The sequence below is a fragment of the Natrix helvetica genome (assembly GCF_964273705.1).
Source record: "Natrix helvetica genome assembly, chromosome: 2".
NCBI classification, from domain to species: Eukaryota; Metazoa; Chordata; class Lepidosauria; order Squamata; family Natricidae; genus Natrix; species Natrix helvetica.
Window position 1 is genome coordinate 18,796,408 of NC_138552.1, and position 18,963 is coordinate 18,815,370.

General features: G+C 44.2%; 1 protein-coding gene across 2 annotated transcripts in view; it reads right to left on the reverse strand.

Annotated features, from left to right (window-relative positions):
- NPR3 (natriuretic peptide receptor 3) overlaps positions 1-18,963 on the reverse strand; it is an 85,893-nt gene that overhangs the window by 3,144 nt on the left and 63,786 nt on the right. Inside the window, exons 5-7 of one of the 2 annotated variants that reach the window (XM_081942598.1) lie at positions 16,165-16,259; positions 8,803-8,935; positions 1,074-1,161 (exon numbers count right to left, since the gene is read on the reverse strand). In XM_081942598.1, coding sequence (XP_081798724.1) covers positions 1,074-1,161; positions 8,803-8,935; positions 16,165-16,259 — 316 coding nt within the window. The remainder of the gene's footprint in view (positions 1-1,073; positions 1,162-8,802; positions 8,936-16,164; positions 16,260-18,963) is intronic. The other variant, XM_081942599.1, reaches the window with a different exon arrangement.

Consider the following 18,963-nt stretch of genomic DNA (forward strand, 5'->3'; position numbering starts at 1 on the left):
ATAACCGGTAACGGAAATTTTGAGTAGTTCGGAGAACTGGCAAATACCACTTCTGGCTGGCCCCCGAGTGGGGTGGGAATGGGGACGTCCCCTGCCTCGCCCACCAAGCCATGCCCACAGTAAAAAAAAAAGAAATGAATTTCACCACTGGCCCCAACCCTATCTTTTCGTAAGGGCCTAAAAATTTGGCTGTGCCCGTCAGCTTAAATCTAATTGCAATCACAACCCAAAAAGAAGAATTAAATGCATATAGCAACAGAGAATTATTATAGTCCCTAAATGTTAGCATAACCAGGAAATGGGGCTCTTCATATATTCAGGATATGAAGCCCATGCATCAGATCTTCTAGAAACTTCCAAAAGGCCAACTGAATTGGGGCCATCCTAACCTCTGGAGGGAGAATGTCCAAGAGAACAGGCGCTATGGCAGAGAAGGCATTCCTCTTGGTCCCCTTCAGTTGCCATTTCTTGGGTGATGGGGCCTTCAACAGGTGTCCAATCTGCCTGATTAAATTGGACAGGTAAAAACGACTGGAAGAAGATGGTACCCAGTCCCAAGCCATGAAAGGCTTTAAAAGTGACAGGCAGCACCTTGGCCGCCATATTGATTTTACTTCTACCGTGTTTCCCCAAAAATAAGACAGGATCTTATTTTCTTTTGACCTCGGAAATAAGCACTTGGTCTTATTTTCGGAGAGGTCTTATTATTTTTGAGGTGTAGGAGACGGCGAGCGTTGTCACCTCATGGCTGCTGCTGTGTTGCAATATTTTTAGGGAGGGCTTATTTTAGCGCATGCGCTCAAAAGCCCAATTGGGCTTATCATCTGGGGAGGTCTTATTTTGGAGGAAACAGAGTAGTTTGCAACAGCTGAGGGGGTCTTTTAACAAGGCTGACTTTGAATAAATGTCTTTTTAATTACTATGCCTTTTTAGAGAGTGTTTGGATCAGTTCATGAACCTTCTCTATCTGATGGAACCGAACCTGCCAGACTGCAGACTTTCTCCTATTGGTTTCCTTGGGAGGAGAAATGAGACTGTCATTCAAAGATGCTAGGTGTTAAAATTAAACTCACCTGAAAATGTAGAAGGCCATCAACAATCCTGCGCCTAGCAAGGCCCCTACAACTATTCCAGTAACTGCTGATTCCCCTACGCCACCTGCTTGAAAAACAAACAGAAATCAACCAAAGGAACCCCTTAATAACAAAATCTTGCAGAATAATTGAATTACAGATTCAATCTGTAATTAAATGTACAGATTTGTTTGAAGCTTAGGTTTTAGTGAGGTTGAAATGTTAGCAAAAATCTCAGCAAGTATATTACCAAAATGTTGGAAATGTGAAATATCACATGGAACATATTATCATATATGGTGGACGTGTGAGGAAGCCACAACGTATTGGAAAAAGATTAAAAATTGGTTAGAATTGATAACAGGAGTCAAAATTGATTGGAAACCAGAAGTGTATAATGACAACCAAATATAAAAAAGAAATCCAGCATTTAATTCTACACATAATGATGGCAGCAAGGATTGCTTTCACTCAGAAATGGAAAAATACATTGATACCAAGTGAAGACAAAATAATAAGAAAGGTTACGGACTGTGCCGAAATGGACAAATTAGCAAAGGAAATTCAGGGAAAAGAAGAGACAGAACATTATCAGATATGGGAAAAATTGTATAGGTGGTTGGAGGAAAGAAACAAGGGTCAATGAAAGAAGCCAATAAAGCCCAAAAATAGAAGGTAAGGAGGATTAACATATATGTTAAAAATGGTGAAACTCAAACGAAATATATTAGAAGGGGAAATAATATAAAGAGAATTGTACCGATTTGAAACTTCTATAAGAAGGAACAGGAAGTTCCAATGTATTGTGTAAATGTAGTTTATGTCTAAGTTTAGTTTTTGTGTATGTTTTCTGTATGTTTGAAAATAATAAAAAAAATAAATGCTCTTTTTTCTTTGGTTTCTTCTTTTATGAATTATGTTTATTTTGGATCCATTGTTGACATGCAATCCTCTTCCCAAATCACTGAAACTCCCTGACCGCTCTATTCTAACATAAGCATATTTCCTATTCTGAAATATATAAATTTATAAGTCTTGGCGAATTGTTTTAGGATAATTTGCAACATTTTTTTATATCCACAGAATACCTTCCTGTGCAGTTCCACTACCTCACACATATACCTATTAAACAGTTAGCCTACCTAAATTTATGAACCCTGTGTTTCCCCGAAAATACGGCCTACCCCAAAAGTAAGCCCTACCTTGATTTTTACATGTGCGCCCAACATAAGCCCCACCCACAAAATAAGCCCTAATTAAGACCCTGCCTACTCCATGTGGGTAAAAATTAAGCTATGGTGGGGATGTAGGGGTGGAGCTGCCTTACTATTTACCTTTGGACAGTTGCAGCCAGGCCTCACGCACCCCGACACCTTCTGCAGCTGGCTAGGCTTTCCTCAGGGCCTCTGCAGATAAATCTGGAGCTCTGTTGTCAGCTGCAGAGGCCTTCAGGAAAATCTTGCCGGGCTTGCGGGATGCAGAAGTGAGGCAGGAGGGAGAAGACGAGTACAAATATGGGAATATCTCCATGGGTATAGGAGCCCCCAGCTTCTATAAGGTTCTTAGCTTTAAATCAGTAATAAGTACTTAATATGAACTTTGATTAAGTTTGATTTCTTTCTTCCCCAAATTGTTACTGGAACAGTGTGTGGCAAGATGCTGTAAAGGAAGGGCACAGGAAGCCAAACGTGGGTGTAAGATAACAGAACGATGATCCTGCAAAAACAGCTTAAGACATATAGGAACGTCTCTTTTTGTATTTTTCCTAGGTACTTCTCTTTTTGTAATATTCCAAAATGTACTTCTCTTTTTAAATATGATGTGCATGGAAACGCCGTGAAGACAACTTCACTTGAAGTAAAGTATAAAACCAACGTCCTGGGTGGAGCCCAGGCAGTTCAGATTTTGGTGTGTGAACACGCTGAACTCGATGCATCAATAAACCTGTATCTCTTGCACCTTCATGGTCTCATGTCCCGTTTTTATTGAGCACTGTGGCGAAAGCCTCAACCTGCTGCAACATTTCTGGCGACTCCGCCGGGACACTTGAGGGGTCTTGGGACCCTCTGGTGTGTCCACCCTGGTGTCGGGCCCTGTCTTCTCAGGAGGAATCTCCCTGGCGCCAACGGACCAATTGTTCCGAGGGACTTCCTGGTGACAGAGGGCTCCGGGAGCGGCGGCTGACACCTCCAAGAACCACTGGAGAAGGACCAGAGACCAGGACACCGTAAGGCCGGCCGGCAGAGAAGGAGGGACCTCGACAGGCAAGTATTGTGAGGACCCGTAATAGGCCCGGACTCCTTGTTGAGCCGGAGGCAAGGCCCGATCTCCCTCATTAGATGGAAAGGTATTTGTGGGAGGATTGTTTAGTGTGTTTGCCCTGTGAGGCTACTGCGGTTCCCTATGGCGACCGTGGGTTCCGGCACCCTGGGCTAGTAGCAAGTGCGCGTAGCGTTTGCTGTTCCCATCAGAGACCATGTTGATCCAGCTCCCTGGGTTGGACGTGTGACGGTTTCAAACCCTGTATTTGTTGTGTCTGGTGCCCCGGGAGGAATATGGGTGGTGGTGGAAGTGTCTCCCTTACCCCCCTACAATGTATGCTAAAAAACTTTAAGGCAGGATATATGTCCCAGGACTATGGCATTGAGTGGAGCAGGCATGACCTCAGGAAATTTTGTGAGACAGAATGGCCCACCTTTGGGTTTGGATGGCCCGACAAAGGCACTTTTGATCCAAACATAGCTCTTAAAGTTCACCAACTAGTCTTTCACCCTGAACTAGGGCACCCTGACCAGGCTCCATACAGTGACGTATGGTATAATTTGCTTAGGAGACCCCCGGGCTGGCTAATGAAATGCAAGACCAAACAGTGTATGCTCATGTTTTCACGAGCAACTCTTCCCAGATGCCAAAAGAAGGTCCCGCTAGTGCCCCGGAGGAGCTCCCCCATCCACCACCGTATGTACCACCTCAAGGCACGGCCACAATAATGAGGAGCCAGGATGGGATCCACAATCCCCCAGCCTCACCAGGGAGTCAACACCACCATGGGCCAGAGACAAGGAGGGCAGAGCACCTTGCCAAGCCGCTCGTCCGTAAGTTGGGACGAAGGTCAGTGGAAGGACCTTTCCCCCATTATCCCACCAAGAAGTCGCTTTCAGGGCTCTATGGACCACACCCTATCCGGACGCCCTGCCCCAGCCCCGGACAGAGAGTCTAGAAGAAGAAGAGAGGGAGACTCGGAAGAGTGGCTTGAAGCAGTTGGCGGTGTGTTAGAAGAGGAAGAGGATAAGCCAGTAGCAAACCGCACCAGGGCCAAGAAGGATGCCCCGATTGTGACAGCCCCCTGTGGCAGGTGGATCAATTTCTTTTGGACAAGGATGATCCCACAAGGGTTGCCACAGGCCCATTATTTCAACATGTCCCATTTACAACTTCAGACCTTCTCAATTGGAAGCTCCACTATGGGCCCTATAGTGCAAAACCTAATGAAGTGGCAGACCTGGTCAAGACTATTGTAGATAATCACAATCCTTCCTGGCTAGATCTTCAGCAACTCATGGCCACTCTGTTTAACCCTGAAGAGAGGGAGAAGATTAGAATAGCAGTCTCCCACATCCTGGGACAAGGATGATCCCACACCCGCCCAAACAACTCTAGCGGACTTCATAGAGGCGCATTTCCCTTCAAGGGACCCGAAGTGGAACCCCTATGACATCCACCAGATGGCCCTCCTCAGAAACTACCAGCAACTAGTTGTACGGGCAGTCTGGGTGGGAAGAAAACTCCCTACAAATATGTCCAAACCCTCCCTGGTCATGCAAGGATCCACAGAAAGCCAGGAAACATTCTACGCCCATTTGATAGAGGCATACCAAATGTACACTCCGATAGACCCTACTCTGCCAGAGAATGCTCGAATGCTGGTGATGGCTTTTATCTCCCAAAGAGCCCCCGATATCCGCCAGAAGCTCCAGAAGCTCGAAGGGTCACTTGGAAAATCCCTCAACGAGTTAATGGAAGTAGCAAGGAAGACTTTTGTTAATAGGGACCTATTGGAAGAAAGGAAAAAGGACCTTAAGATGCAAAAGAAAGAAGAGCTCCTGGCAGCCGCCATCATGACTATGCCAGGAGCAGGGGGAGGAGCAAAGGAGAAGGATAGAGCCCCGCCCCTAGGACGTAATCAGTACGCCATTTGCCACGAGCATGGCCATTGGAGAGGTGAATGCCCCCAGAGGAGGAGAGAGCCAAATAGGGATGCAAGAGAAACGAATCGCAACACTTTCACGAGGGATCCCCGCAGGCGCCCGAACAATGGATCCAGGCATAGAGGAAGAAGGGACAGCTTTTCCAACACCCCGCTTATTGGGTTGGCGGAAACCGACCGGGTTTGCCCCGCCTCCCAGAACCTGTGGTCCGAATCAATGTAGGAGGCAAAAATGTCCCCTTCCTCGTGGATATGGGAGCTACCCGCTATGTCCTAACCCAACCGTTGGGCCCACTTTCCTCCCACTCCATTAATATATTAGGTGCAACAGGGACCACCTTAAAACGTCCCCTTTTGCAACCCCTACCTTGCACGATTGACAGCCGAACAATTACTCACCAATTTATTTATATCCCAAACTGTCCAATCCCATTGCTTGGCTGAGACCTGTTATGTAAGCTAAGGGCACAGATATTCTTTGATGAAAAGGGCTCGATGAATCTGAAATACCGCAAGGTTAACTTAGAGATGTCTAGGAAGGAAGCTTGGAGAAACCCCGGATGGAAGATGGAGGGAGTTTAGAGTTCCTACCTTATGGGCGGAGGACAACCCACCTGGGTTCGTGGCTCACCACGACCCCATCATTGTAGAAGAACTCCCCATGAGGACTCCTGTCCGTACCCGCCAGAGGGCGTACCCCAGACCCATTGTGAAGGCCATCCAAGAGGTAATCCAACTCTATTTAACCCATCACATACTGGTAACGATAGACTCCAAGTGGAATACTCAGATCCTGCCCATACCCAAGGACGGCCCGTAAATGCGGCCACTGTCACAATCCATCCAACTGTGCCAAACCCATATGTCTTACTGGGACTGATTCCACCTTCTGCAAAGTGGTTCTCGGTAATTGACCTCAAGGATGCATTATTTTCCATCCCAATACACCAGAAAAGTCGCCATTTATTCGCCTTTGAGTGGGAAAGCCCTATCTCTGGCCAAAAACAACAGTATACCTGGACACGCCTGCCTCAAAAACTCTCCCACTCTATTTGGGGCAGCCTTGGCAACTGATCTGGAGATGCTAGAAATATCCCCGCCCGATGTTGTGCTCCAATATGTGGATGACTTGCTAGTCACGGGCCACACAGAGGAGGACTGTCGCCTGAATACCTCTGCTTTACTGCAACTCCTCCAGGAAGAGGGGTACAAGGCCTTCAGAAAGAAGGTCCAGGCTGAGGTTAGATATTTGGGCTACGACATACAGCAAGGACAGAGAACCCTGGGTCATGAGAGAAAGGAGGCCAGCTGCCAGCTGCCCACCCCCAGGAACCGGAAGGAACTGAGAGGATTTCTGGGAGCGGCTGGTTTTTGCAGAATTTGGATCCCCAACTTTGCACTTCTGGCTAAACTATTATATGAAGCTATCAGGGGAAATGAAAGGGAAACTTTGCAGTGGGACAAGGTCGAACAAGATAGCTTCTTGAAGCTCAAACCCGTCTTAACCCAGGTCCCCAGTCTAGGGTTCCCAGATCTAGACAAGCCCTTCCAGTTGTTTGTGGACACAAAGCAAAACATGGCGGTAGGGGTGCTGACTCAGAAAATAGGGACGTGGTACCGCCCAGTTGCCTATTTGTTGAAACAACTGGACCACGTAGCAAAGGGGTGGCCAGCCTGCCTTAAGGCGGTGGCCGGAATGGTTTTGCTCATGCAGGAGGCCAATAAGCTAACCTTTGGCCAACAGCTGGACATATACACCCCCCATGCTCTCAGGGCAGTACTGGACAGAAAAGGGCATCTATGGTTGACTAACCCTCGAATGCTCAAATATCAGGGCCTTATCACCCATAACCCCCTGATCAAACTTGTTCAGTCCCATTCCCTGAACCCTGCCACCTTGCTGCCTGAGGCGGATATGGAAACCACTCACGACTGCTTACAGACCGAGGAAACTTATGGCAGCTGTCCTGGTTTGAAAGATGAACCCCTCCCACACCCTGATGCTGCCCTGTACACGGATGGCACCAGTTTTCTGCATAATGGCCTTCAGAAAGGGGCCTATGCAGTGGTCACGCTGAACGAAGTGTGGGAAGCCGAACCCCTCCCGCTGGGTACTAGTGCCCAATTAGCCAAACTACTTAGAGTCAACATCTACACAGACTCAAAGTATGCCTTCCTCACGGTGCAAGTACATGGGGCCCTCTATAAGGAAAAAGGCCTCGTCATGGCCGGAGGCAAGGATATCAAATATGGTCCCCAAATTCTGTGACTATTGGACAGTGTATGGGCCCCCAGGGAGATAGCAGTTATGAATGTTAAGAGCCACCAGAAGGGGTTGTCGGACACTGAACGAGGCAAGAACAAAGTGGATTGCACCGCTCAGGCTGCCGCTTTTCAGCCCCTCACGAGACAAGCTACTTGCCTCACCTTGTGGACACCTCCACCGCAGCAAACCCCATCCTACTCCCCCCAGGAGGTGCAACAAGCAGAAGCATTAGGGGCAACCGTGATGGATGATTGTTGGGTACTTCCTGACAACCGATTTTTTGTTCCACAACACCTGGCCTGGGAGACGGTTTCCTCCCTTCATAAATCCCTACACCTCAGAAAGACGGCACTGGAAAAGGCTATGTCATGTGAGGTGTACATTGACAACATTTCCCGCCTCGCAGCCACTGTTTGTGCCCGAAGTCAGATTTGTGCCGCCTATAACCCCCGACAAGGCCCCTTGCTTCCCCAGGGCCAACAACCAAGGGGTGCCTACCCATTTGATTCGTTAATGGTTGATTTTACCGACATGCCCCACTTGGGCCAATATACGGCAATGCTTGTCATTGTCTGCACCTATACGGGATGGCCTGAATATATTCCTACACAAACCAAGAAGGCCTTTGAGGTGACCAGGGCTTTATTAAACCTTATCATTCCCTGAAGTTCCTGAAGGCGTCTGACAGCAAAAAGGAGACCGGGGGTGACGTGAGCAAGTGAAGTGAGTCAGTGGACCAAATCACCCCCTCCCGAAAATAAGACCTGGTGCCTTTTTTGGTGGAAAAAAATATAAGACAGGGTCTTATTTTCAGGGAAACACAGGTAGTAGGTCATCCCTTTAGAGAGATTTCCTCTTAATCCTGCTATTTCCATCAGAAGGGAAGAGTTTGCTTGTCTAAAATGATAAAAGGCAGTTCTATCACTTTAGCTCTATTCAGCTGCCCTCTGCTAGCTGTGCCTAAGTAAACACAGCCTTGAGCAGATAAGATCCACTTCTGCCTGATGAACTCAGGACTTGACTAGACTCAGATCAGGAATAGTCCATGCCTGGCCTCTGTCTGGTTGTTCTAATGCACAACTGGCTTTATTTTTCATGGTCTGACCTCCAGTTATTGGAATATCAGTGGAGAAAAAACTACTAATATTCCTAACTGGTCATTTGCCTTCTACACACTTTGTTTCATGATACAGAAGTAAAAGGAGAGATTAGTTTGATTAGGCTTAAAATTCATACATTAACCTCACTTAACTTACATGATTTGCAGGCTGGATTGCTCGTGTGCTCCAATCCTCGGCTATCATCTGTTTTCAGTCTTTGCTCCCAGAGGTAATTTGCACTTGGAATTATTTCAAGTCGTCCCTGTTTTCCATAATAGTTTCCAATTACCTGCATATAAAAATAATATCGCAAAATGAAAACAATGTCCTGCTAGGTAGAGAACAGTATATCTCTCACACACTTCTGTCTGTCTGTCTGTCTGTCTGTCTAATCTCTCTCTCTCTCCATCCATCCATCTATCCATCCCATTGCCTATCTACATCAGAAGTCTAGTCAAGACCATTAAGGATTCTAAGATTTACTGACTGACGACAGAGTTGGTAAGCCATGGAAATTCTCTTCGCTCTATCTTATAATGGGAAAAATTACCCCGAGAAAACTGAAAATCTACTGAGCTTCTGCAAGAACTTAATAATGGTAAAAGTAATAACAGCAGCAAGAACAATTCTAGCCTGTTCCAAAACTTCTAAGATTTGTTTGGTTAAAAAAACAAGTTGCTGAAATTATATAAGAAATTATATAAGAAATTATATAATTATATAAGAATAAATCACATTTACAACCCATCTGTGTTTGTGGTTCCACATACAAAGTAGCTTCCTGCAGCTACAACAGAGGAACTATTCAGGGTGTCATTACAATCTGAGACATTTTGGCTATTTGTGTATAGTTGTCAAGATTTTCTATTATATACCTTGGTTATTTTTTTTTAAATTTTACAAGAAGCCAGAGTAACCTTGTTGTAAACACCAAGTGATCAGATAAAGGGTTAAAGTTCCTTTGGCATTGTTCCACTTAGGAAATAAACTTTTCATGAGTGATGAGAAGGAATCTCCCAAGTAAATAAACACTGCCACTAGCATCATCAAAAAGGGGAATATTGTAAATCAGGGCTGGGGCAAACATAGTAAAATGAATTATGTCAGCTCAAAAGGGAAAGTAATCAGAATCTGAAAAAAGAGATGTTTGTACAGGCAAACAAGAAGTTACAATACAATAGCAGAGTTGGAAGGGACCTTGGAGGTCTTCTAGTCCAACCCCCTGCCTAGGCAGGAAACCTTATACCATTTCAGACAAATGGCTATCCAACATCTTCTTAAAGACTTCCAGTGTTGGGGCATTCACAACTCCTGGAGGCAAGCTGTTCCACTGATAAATTGTTCTAATTGTCAGGAAATTTCTCCTCAGTTCTAAGTTGCTTCTCTCCTTGATTAGTTTCCACCCATTGCTTCTTGTTCTACCCTCAGGTGCCTTGGAGAATAGTTTGACTCACTCTTCCTTGTGGCAACCTCTGAGATATTGGAACACTGCTATCATGTCTCCCCTAGTCCTTCTTTTCATTAAACTAGACATACCCAGTTCCTGCAACCGTTCTTTATATGTTTTAGTCTCCAGTCCACTAATCATCTTTGTTGCTCTTCTCCGCACTCTTTCTAGTCTCCACATCTTTTCTACATTGTGGCGACCAAAACTGAATGCAGTATTCCAAGTGTGGCCTTACCAAAGCATTATAAAGTGGTATTAACACTTCACGTGAACTTGATTCTATCCCTCTGTTGATGCAGCCTAGAACTGTGTTGGCTTTTTTGGCAGCTGCTGCACACTGCTGGCTCATATTTAAATGGTTGTCCACTAGGACTCCAAGATCCCTCTCACAGTTACTACTATTGAGCAAGGTACCACCTATACTGTACCCGTGCATTTCGTTTTTCTTGCCTAAATGTAGAACGTTACTCTTTTCACCATTGAATTTCATTTTATTAGCTAGTGCCCAATGTTCAAGTTTGTCAAGATCCTTCTGTAACTTTAGCCTGTCTTCTGGAGTGTTGGCTATTCCTGCCAGTTTGGTATCATCTGCAAATTTGATGAGTTCCCCATTTATTCCCTCATCCAAATCATTGATGAAGATGTTGAAGAGTACTGGGCCTAAAACAGATTCTTGGGGTATTCCACTGCATACTTCTCTCCATGTAGATGCAGTTCCTCTGAGGACTACACGTTGAGTGCAGTTGGTCAAGTTAATAAATGATTGTTTCTGCCAGAGAGGAGAGCTGAATAGGAACATCTGCAGAGAATGAAATCAGTATAATCCTTTTTGTTCATGGATATTTTGTTTCTAATCTTTGGCTTAAGATGCTGAATCCTTTGGCCTTTCCTCAGATGATCTCTGGACTTTTTATTACCTTTATAGTTTCTCTTCTGACATCTTCCATTTCAATGTTTTATTACTCCGTTGTTTTGTTAACATTTCTCAATCAACTTGATGGAAAAGGTTTGCTTACTTGAAAAAGCAGAGGAAAAATTCTCTTAAATTTGGGGCAGGATTTGGATTGTGTTGGTAATTAAGGGTATCTGCCTTTCACTCGTCAAACCTGTCTCCCCAGTGCAAACTTCCCGTTTTCCAGTGAAACCCTGGAGAAAGAATCAGTGAAGGAACTCTTATCTGGGATTTCTTTCAATCAGGAAGTGTGGGCAGCCAGGAAGGCTGGCATGTGATAGAAAAATAGCATAACATAGCACAGCGGTCCTTAACTTGGCAGCCTGGCGCAGCACTGGGTGGTGTGTGGAAGTGAGAGGTGCACATGCACAGCTCCATTTGTGCGAGCAGCACACTTGTGCGCCTTCCACTTGCACAAATGGAGCCTCGCACGTGGGCGGAGGGTGCTTGAGCTCCCGTGTGAAGCTCTACTACAAGTGGCAGGCCCTTGTGCTCGCAAGCAAAACTCCACTCACGCAAGCACAGGGTGTTTGAGAAGAGGGCGCTGGTGCTCACGCACAAAGCTCAGTTTGCATGAATGGAGCTTTGTGTGTGAGCGTGAGTGCCTTCCATTTGCTTGAGTGGAGCTTCACATACACATACTTGCCCATTTCTCCCACGGCCTGGTTTCAAACAGGCCGCGGCCCACTATGAGGTTGGGGACCCATGATATAGCACTCCTGTCAGAAGCAGCAAGGCACTTCTGGGTTGAAAGGATTAGCTGGTGACATCACCGTTGCCTGGGAGATGCCCAGTTGGAGACTCCCTTTCATGTCCCCAGGTGGATATGAAGCTGGAGCGAAGGACAGGAGCTCAATCCTGCCCCATGGCAGTACCTGGGTCTTGAACGCAGCTTGCTAACTTCCAACCCAACGTCCTAACCACAAAGCCATTGTGCTCCTTCAGGACCCCGATAACGAGATGTAAAAGCAAAAACCTTTTCTGCAGAAAATTATTCATGGCATGGGTCCAGGAAATCTGTGGAACCATCTTGGCCCATGGGATTGGCCCATCCCACTTGTTCTGGCAGAAAGGGCCTACCTCACAGCCTACCTACTGCAGACCTCATCAGTCAAGGACTTTTGACTAGCAGGATCCAGAGAAGAGCCTTTTCTGGCATGGCACCCACCCTCTGGAACAGGGGTGTCAAACTCGAGGCCTGCGGGTCAGATGCATCACACACTGGCAACGTCCATGCTCAGTTTAGCGAAGGGGGAAAAGTCATGATACGGTCATGTGGTGATGCCGTGATAATGCAGGTTTGACACCCCTGCTCTGGAATGTCTTGTCACTGGAGGTGAGATTTACCCTCACCTTTCTGGCCTTTAGGAAAAGAGCCTTAACGCCTGGCTCTTCTAGTTGATGTGGGGCCTTGATGAAGAAGCTGTAGACTGGAGGTGGTTGGTGCAGGGATAGAGAAGGCACCATTTAATCTTTTGCATTTTTAATCTGTTTTTATTTTTATCATGGCTTTTATATCTCTGTTTTTGTGATATTACAAGCTGCCCTAAACAGCGAGGTGGGCAATTTATATAACAAACACACAAACAAACATTCAGAGGCTCAGAGGGTAAATTTTCAGTATACGGCATCAAAACTCAAAATATCATAAATGCAGTCAAAAAGGTTATATGAATAAGATAACAGCACAAAGAGGCTCGTCCATGCCAAATCAAACCAATTCACTGAATTTGCAGTTCAATAAGGTGACATAACAATGATTTCCCTAATTTTAACATTTTGAGCAGCAGATTACAATCACCCAAAAGTAATGACTTCCGTTGTGTTAATAGGGGCCATTTCCCCAATAGTAGCTCAACAGAATGGCATCTTTTCTAGATTTTTACACTCTTGACAGTTTCGATGTAACGATGCTTGTGTCATGAACCCAGAAAAGCACTTACTTCCCCTCTCTGAGAGTCCTGCAGTCCTGATTAAAGAAACTATTTCCCCATTATGTTGAAAACAGGAAATAGTTACGGTACCTGATTTGTTCTAATTTGCCAGGCTCTATAACTGCAGATAGGTTTTTTTTGTTTCAAAGCCTACTTAGTAAACTAACAGGAAACGGGAATCTGCATTTGACTTTAGGCAGACCTCAAATACTAAGGGTATGAAAGGAGAAACGGATTGGAATAGAATTGAAAAGAATCTTGCAAGCACAAAACCCGAACCGGTAGTGAAAATCGCCGGTGGGCCTTCCCACCTGCCCCTGCTCGATGCCATTCTATTTAGGCATGTTTTCAAGCCAAAGTGCATGCTTGGAAGGCCGAGCGCATACGTGGACTCACATTTTCAAACTGGTAGGGAAAGTAAGTGAATACCACCCCTGCATCCCTCTCAGGTGGCCTTCCACCTTCTGATGAAATATTGGCACCATAATAGCACTTACCACCTTGTTAAACAAACCGCTGAACCACTCTTACTCCTCAGGAGCTTCTCCTAAAGCTGACCATTAGTCAATTGATTCTAATCTTTCCCTTTTGGGGTGGGGGGAAGAGAGGAACTTGTGGTAATGTACATTATAGCTTGATTGCTCATTACTTGCAAGCAGTGGTGGGTTTCATGTTTTGTTGCCACTAGTTCACCGCGTGTGCGCCTGGCTTCCAGGCATGCACTTTGCTTGCGCACATGCCTTCTGTGCATGTGCTCAGCCTCAATAATAATAATAATAATAATAATAATAATAATAATAATAATAATAATAATAATAATAATTAATTAGATTTCTAGACCGTCACCTCTCCCCGGAGGGACTCGGGGCGGTGTACAGGAATAAATTTAAAAACCATACAAACAATTGTATACATAGCTAAAAATCAAATTAAACAACCCCTGTACAAATTTATAAAAATTAAAAACAGACCATAAAACCAATCATAAAATTTAGAAATAAAACTGAGGTGGGAATGGTGGAATTAGGCCAAGCCGGCTAGCTGGAACAGGTGGGTTTTAAGTTTCTGACGGAAGGAGTGGAGATCCGTAGCCATTCTAATGTCGGGGGGAAGGTCATTCCAGAGGGTTGGGCTCGCCACAGAGAAGGCCCTTCCCCTAGGCGTCGCCCGCTGGCACAGCCTAGTGGACGGCACCCGGAGGAGTCCCTCTCTGTGTGAGCGAATCGGTCGAAGGGATGTATGGGGCAGGGTCAAAAACATGCCTAAATAGTGCGGCATAGAGCTGGGGCGGGTGCACCCCATTTTGGTGAACCGATCCAAACTGCTGAACACCACCTCCGCTTGCAAGATGCTGCAAGGGTAATTCAAAGCATGGGGAAGTGAGCAGATTGCCTTCTATATTTCTCTTCATCAAAACACGGTTCTTCGGGTCATATCTGGGATATGCAGGTAGCTAGTTAGTATGGTTAGTTTGGTGTCTATGTTTTAAAATGTGTCTTGTGGTTATGCCAACCTATTCTCCCTAACCTTTTCAAGGTGCCAGTGAGTTACAGTATATGAACTCTTCATACCAATAGTTCTTAGCTCATGACTGCAATTGGTACAGGAATTTCGGTTGTAAGTTGGAACAGTCGTTAAGTCCAGGCATGTACCCAATTTTATGAGTGTTTTTACAACAGTTGTAAAACAAATCACACAGTTATAACATCAGATCCATTCTCCCAAATGGGCATTTATTTGCTAGAAACTCATGTGTTTATGGGATGCCTGCTACCAGTTTGGACTAGCGGTTAAAGGCATCAGGCTAGAAACCAGGGGACTATGAGTTCAAATCCTGTCGTAGCCAGGAAAGCCAGCTGGCTGACACTGGGCTAATCACTAAACACTGGGAGGAGGAAAGAGTACTGGATATGCTCACTCACTGCAGAGACGTTGTGGCTCAGTGGCTAAGATGCTGAGCTTGTTGATCAGAAAGGTCGACAGTTCGACAGTTCAAATCCCTAGGCCATGAAACAGAGTGAACTCCCGTTACTTGTCCCAGCTTCTGCCAACCTAGCAGTTTGAAAGCATGTAAAAATGCAAGCAGAAAAATAGGAACCACCTTTGGTGGGAAGGTAACAGCGTTCTGTGTTCCTTCGGCATTTAGTCATGCCGGCCACATGACCACAGAGACGTCTTCAGACATCTCTGAAGGTTTTGAAAGGAAGATGAGCACTGCCCTCTAGAGTTGGGAACGACCAGCACATATGTGCGAGGGGAACCTTTACCTTTACCTATGCTCACTGCCTTGAGTTTTTTGTAAAAATAATTAAGGTGGGATACATATAAATACATAAATAAATTAAATATATATGAGCCAGTTGCCAAATACCAGAAATGTGATCATGTGCACTTTAGCTTCTTCGCTTTCTATTATTTTGTCTATTTTGTGGTTCCACCAGTTTCTGCTTGCAGGCAAGTGTTTTTGTTTCAATTATGCTTAATTTAATTGTAATTTTGGTTGTGCTGGATAATAGCTAAATGAATTCACTCCCTTAATCTTTCTCGGGTTCATAATTGCTGCCCTTAATTTTTTTTTCTAAATTTCTAGCAGATTTCGGTTGCCAACCCAAATATAAAACTGAAGCACCTTTGGGATTACATGATTAGAGCACTGGACTTGGTGTAGGAAAGGAATAGTTCAAATTCCTGTTCAGTAGGGAGAATGATTGTTATACCTAAAATTTCTAGAACCTAAATGCCATTCAAAGAGTTAATGAAACAGGACAAGTATATATTTCAATCCAATTTATAATTTAGAACATCTTTCCTGATGTTGATTGACTCCACAGCATTGGTGGATTCCGGGGGGGGTACGGACCGGTACGGACATACCGGTGGCAGCTGGGAGCAGTGGTGTTTCGATGGCCCATTCCCCCAGTCCGTGTTCCTTACCTCTTTTTGAGGGAAGCGGGCCAATTGCACCTACGCCAAGCAGCTGAGGCGTCGCAGGGCAGTGCCCAAGGTGGATGTCCGGTCCCGTTGCAGCATACTGGTGCGATGGGATCTGGAACCCACCACTGCTCCAGAGGTGTTGGTCTTCGGCTCCCAAGCCTGGGCATCTTGCTATCCATGCGAAAAGCTCATTCCACATACCCAGAGGAGAATAAACATGGTCAAAGCTGATTTGGAAACAATTTACTCACCTGCTGTGTTCCAGTTTCAGGATCAGTCATGGCAACCACAGAAAAATCCCCAAATCTTTCTCCAGAGGCATCAATAGATACTGGCCCTGCAATGCCTGAAGAACAATAAATATGTGTATTATGTGTGGATGTATATTTTAAATTGGAAACATTGAATGTTTCCAAGAAAAATAAAATAAAGAGTGCAGAAATTTTACAGACTGATATGGTAAGGAATCCTAGCAGCCTTCTGGCTGGCATTCCAAGAGACTGCGATTGTCTCTACATTCCTAGAATATGTAACATTTCCTTCTCAAGAGGATAAATTATTTCGGCTTATTAGTAGAAATGAAAATAACCAAGTCTTATTCGACACTCCCTAACCGAAATTGGCTTCTTTGCTCTTAAAACCCTTGCCCTGGGTTAAAAGAAGCAAGAATTATTCTCCAAAGCACCCGAGGGCAGGACAAAAAGCAATGGATGGAAACTAATGAAGGAGGGAAGCAACCTAGAACTAAGGAGAAATTTCCTGATAGTTAGAACAATCAATCAGTGGAACAACTTGCCTCCAGAAGTTGTGAATGCCCCAACACTGGAAGTTTTAAAGAAGATATTGGATAGCCATTTATCCAAAGTGATGTAGGGTTTCCTGCCTAAGCAGGGGGTTGGACTAGAAGACCTCCAAGGTCCCTTCCAACTCTGTTATTCTAAGAAGTAAATGGCTTTGAATAGCTTACATATAGGGATCATATTGGAAAGTAAACGTACTTGCCCAATGTTGGAATTCTTTGTTGTCTTCCTAACCATTTTTTAAAGAAAAAACCTCTATTAAAGTTTCAACAAAATTATGTTGGGAATTAATTTACAATGAAAAATCTTGCTCAGAAAAAAACCCATTTCTCACAGGATGCTCATTGTTGCTTACTTAAAGTCAAATGAATTTTAAGGATCCCTATATGTAGAACTAGAGAGCCAATTTGGGATAATGGTTAAGGCACCCGGCTGGAAACCAGGGGCCCAGGAGTTCTAGTCCCGTCTTAAATATGGAACCAGCACACACTCTCAGCCCTAGGATGGAGGCAATGGCAAAACACTTCTGAAAAATGTTGCTAAGAAAATTCCAGGAAGTAATTCAGCCAGTCACCAGGAATTTACACTGACTTGTAGACTTGTATTTTAGACTTGTATTTTAGAAATAACAGGGAATAGTTCTTTCTCTCTTCTTTCCTTCCAGAGACTCTGTCAAGGAGTAGGTAAAGAATAGCAAATATCCAGAAACACTTGACTAAACAGTTCCCTGTTTCTCCAACAACCTAATCTTTTACACTAGTTGTATTAGTACCACTGGTTGTATCCTTAACTGATTCCTAAAGTAGTGTATATGCTAGTGAAGTGTTCCTCTATTGCAGTTTTCAGTGAAACCAATGGATCTGCTGTGTGCTATAATCTTTGTGATGTGAGGCACTGAATTAGTTGAATTTGTTTACAGAGAAAAGTACATGCAAGTTTTTGGCTTGACTTGTAACCTGATATTTTCCAGATATCATCATACGAAAATGCCTCTTAATTCCTTGCTGGGGATTATGAGAATTGTAGTTCCAAGTATATCCAGAAGGTGCCAGAATGAGGGATGTTGAATTAAAGATTTAGAAGGGATATTTTCTTTCCCCTTCCAGATAAAAGGCAGACAGATTAGTCTATGCCAAACTTCTATGTGCTTAATTGTATATACATTGTGCTCTGCTTTGCATGTAAAAAAGAAAATTCCTTTTCATGGACCATTTCACCCAAACTACATACTTCTTTTCATAACTTGGGTTCCAAAAAGCCCATTATCCAATTTTGAGCAGTCTACATAATTGCTCATCCAGGAAATGTGGAATAGGAAGTTCATTTCAAAATGCATACCAGATGAAATGATATTTCACTGCAATTCTACTGTCAATCTGATATTTCCCTTCTACTAAAGCATTTCCTTTAATGCTCTCTTCCTAAAGAAAAAGTAACAGCAGCTGAGAAAATGGCTGATGATGTTTTTCAAAGCCATTCCAGTTTCTGAACTCATTGTTGGGTTCTTATCTAAAGGAAACATTTCCGTTTCTTTAAGTACTTCCACTGAAAAGCTTGGTAATTCTGCCCAGTACATATTGACGGGTGAATTTGACAAGGGCTGCTGGTCTTACCAGGAATGTCCTGCTTATTTTATAAAGTTCAGCTCTATGTGGATGTCCGTATCAAGGTTTGTGTACATTTATATATTATAAGGCTTGTAGGACTTAAAGGGATTGTTTTAATAATCAGGCACAAACACTAGAAATGAAAAAAAATGGTAGCCTTACTTTCCAAATGCACAATGAAGTTTTTGAAATCTAATACAAAAAAATGTAACATTACAACTTAACAGGTAAATCGCATCTGAGCCAGGGGTGAAATCCAGCAGGTTCTGGAGAACCGGTAGCAGAAATTTTGAGTAGTTTGGAGAACCAGCAAATTCCACCTCTGGCTGGCCCCAGACAGGGGGTGGGAATGGAGATTTTGCAGTATCCTTCCCCTGCCACGCCCACCAAGCCACGCCCACAGAACCGGTAGTAAAAAAAAATTGAGTTTCACCACTGATCTGAGCATTTTTAAAAATCAAACCTAGCTATTAAGATTAAAAAACTAAATTATAAAAGGAACTAATGTAATGAGGTAAGCTAATAAACAAACAGGAAAACAATTGACAAACAGGCAAAACTTGAAAAGGGGAATCAAGAGTTTCTAAATATCTGTATTAAGGACATACTGCTGCTTGCTACTGATATTGGTGCTGCTATTAAC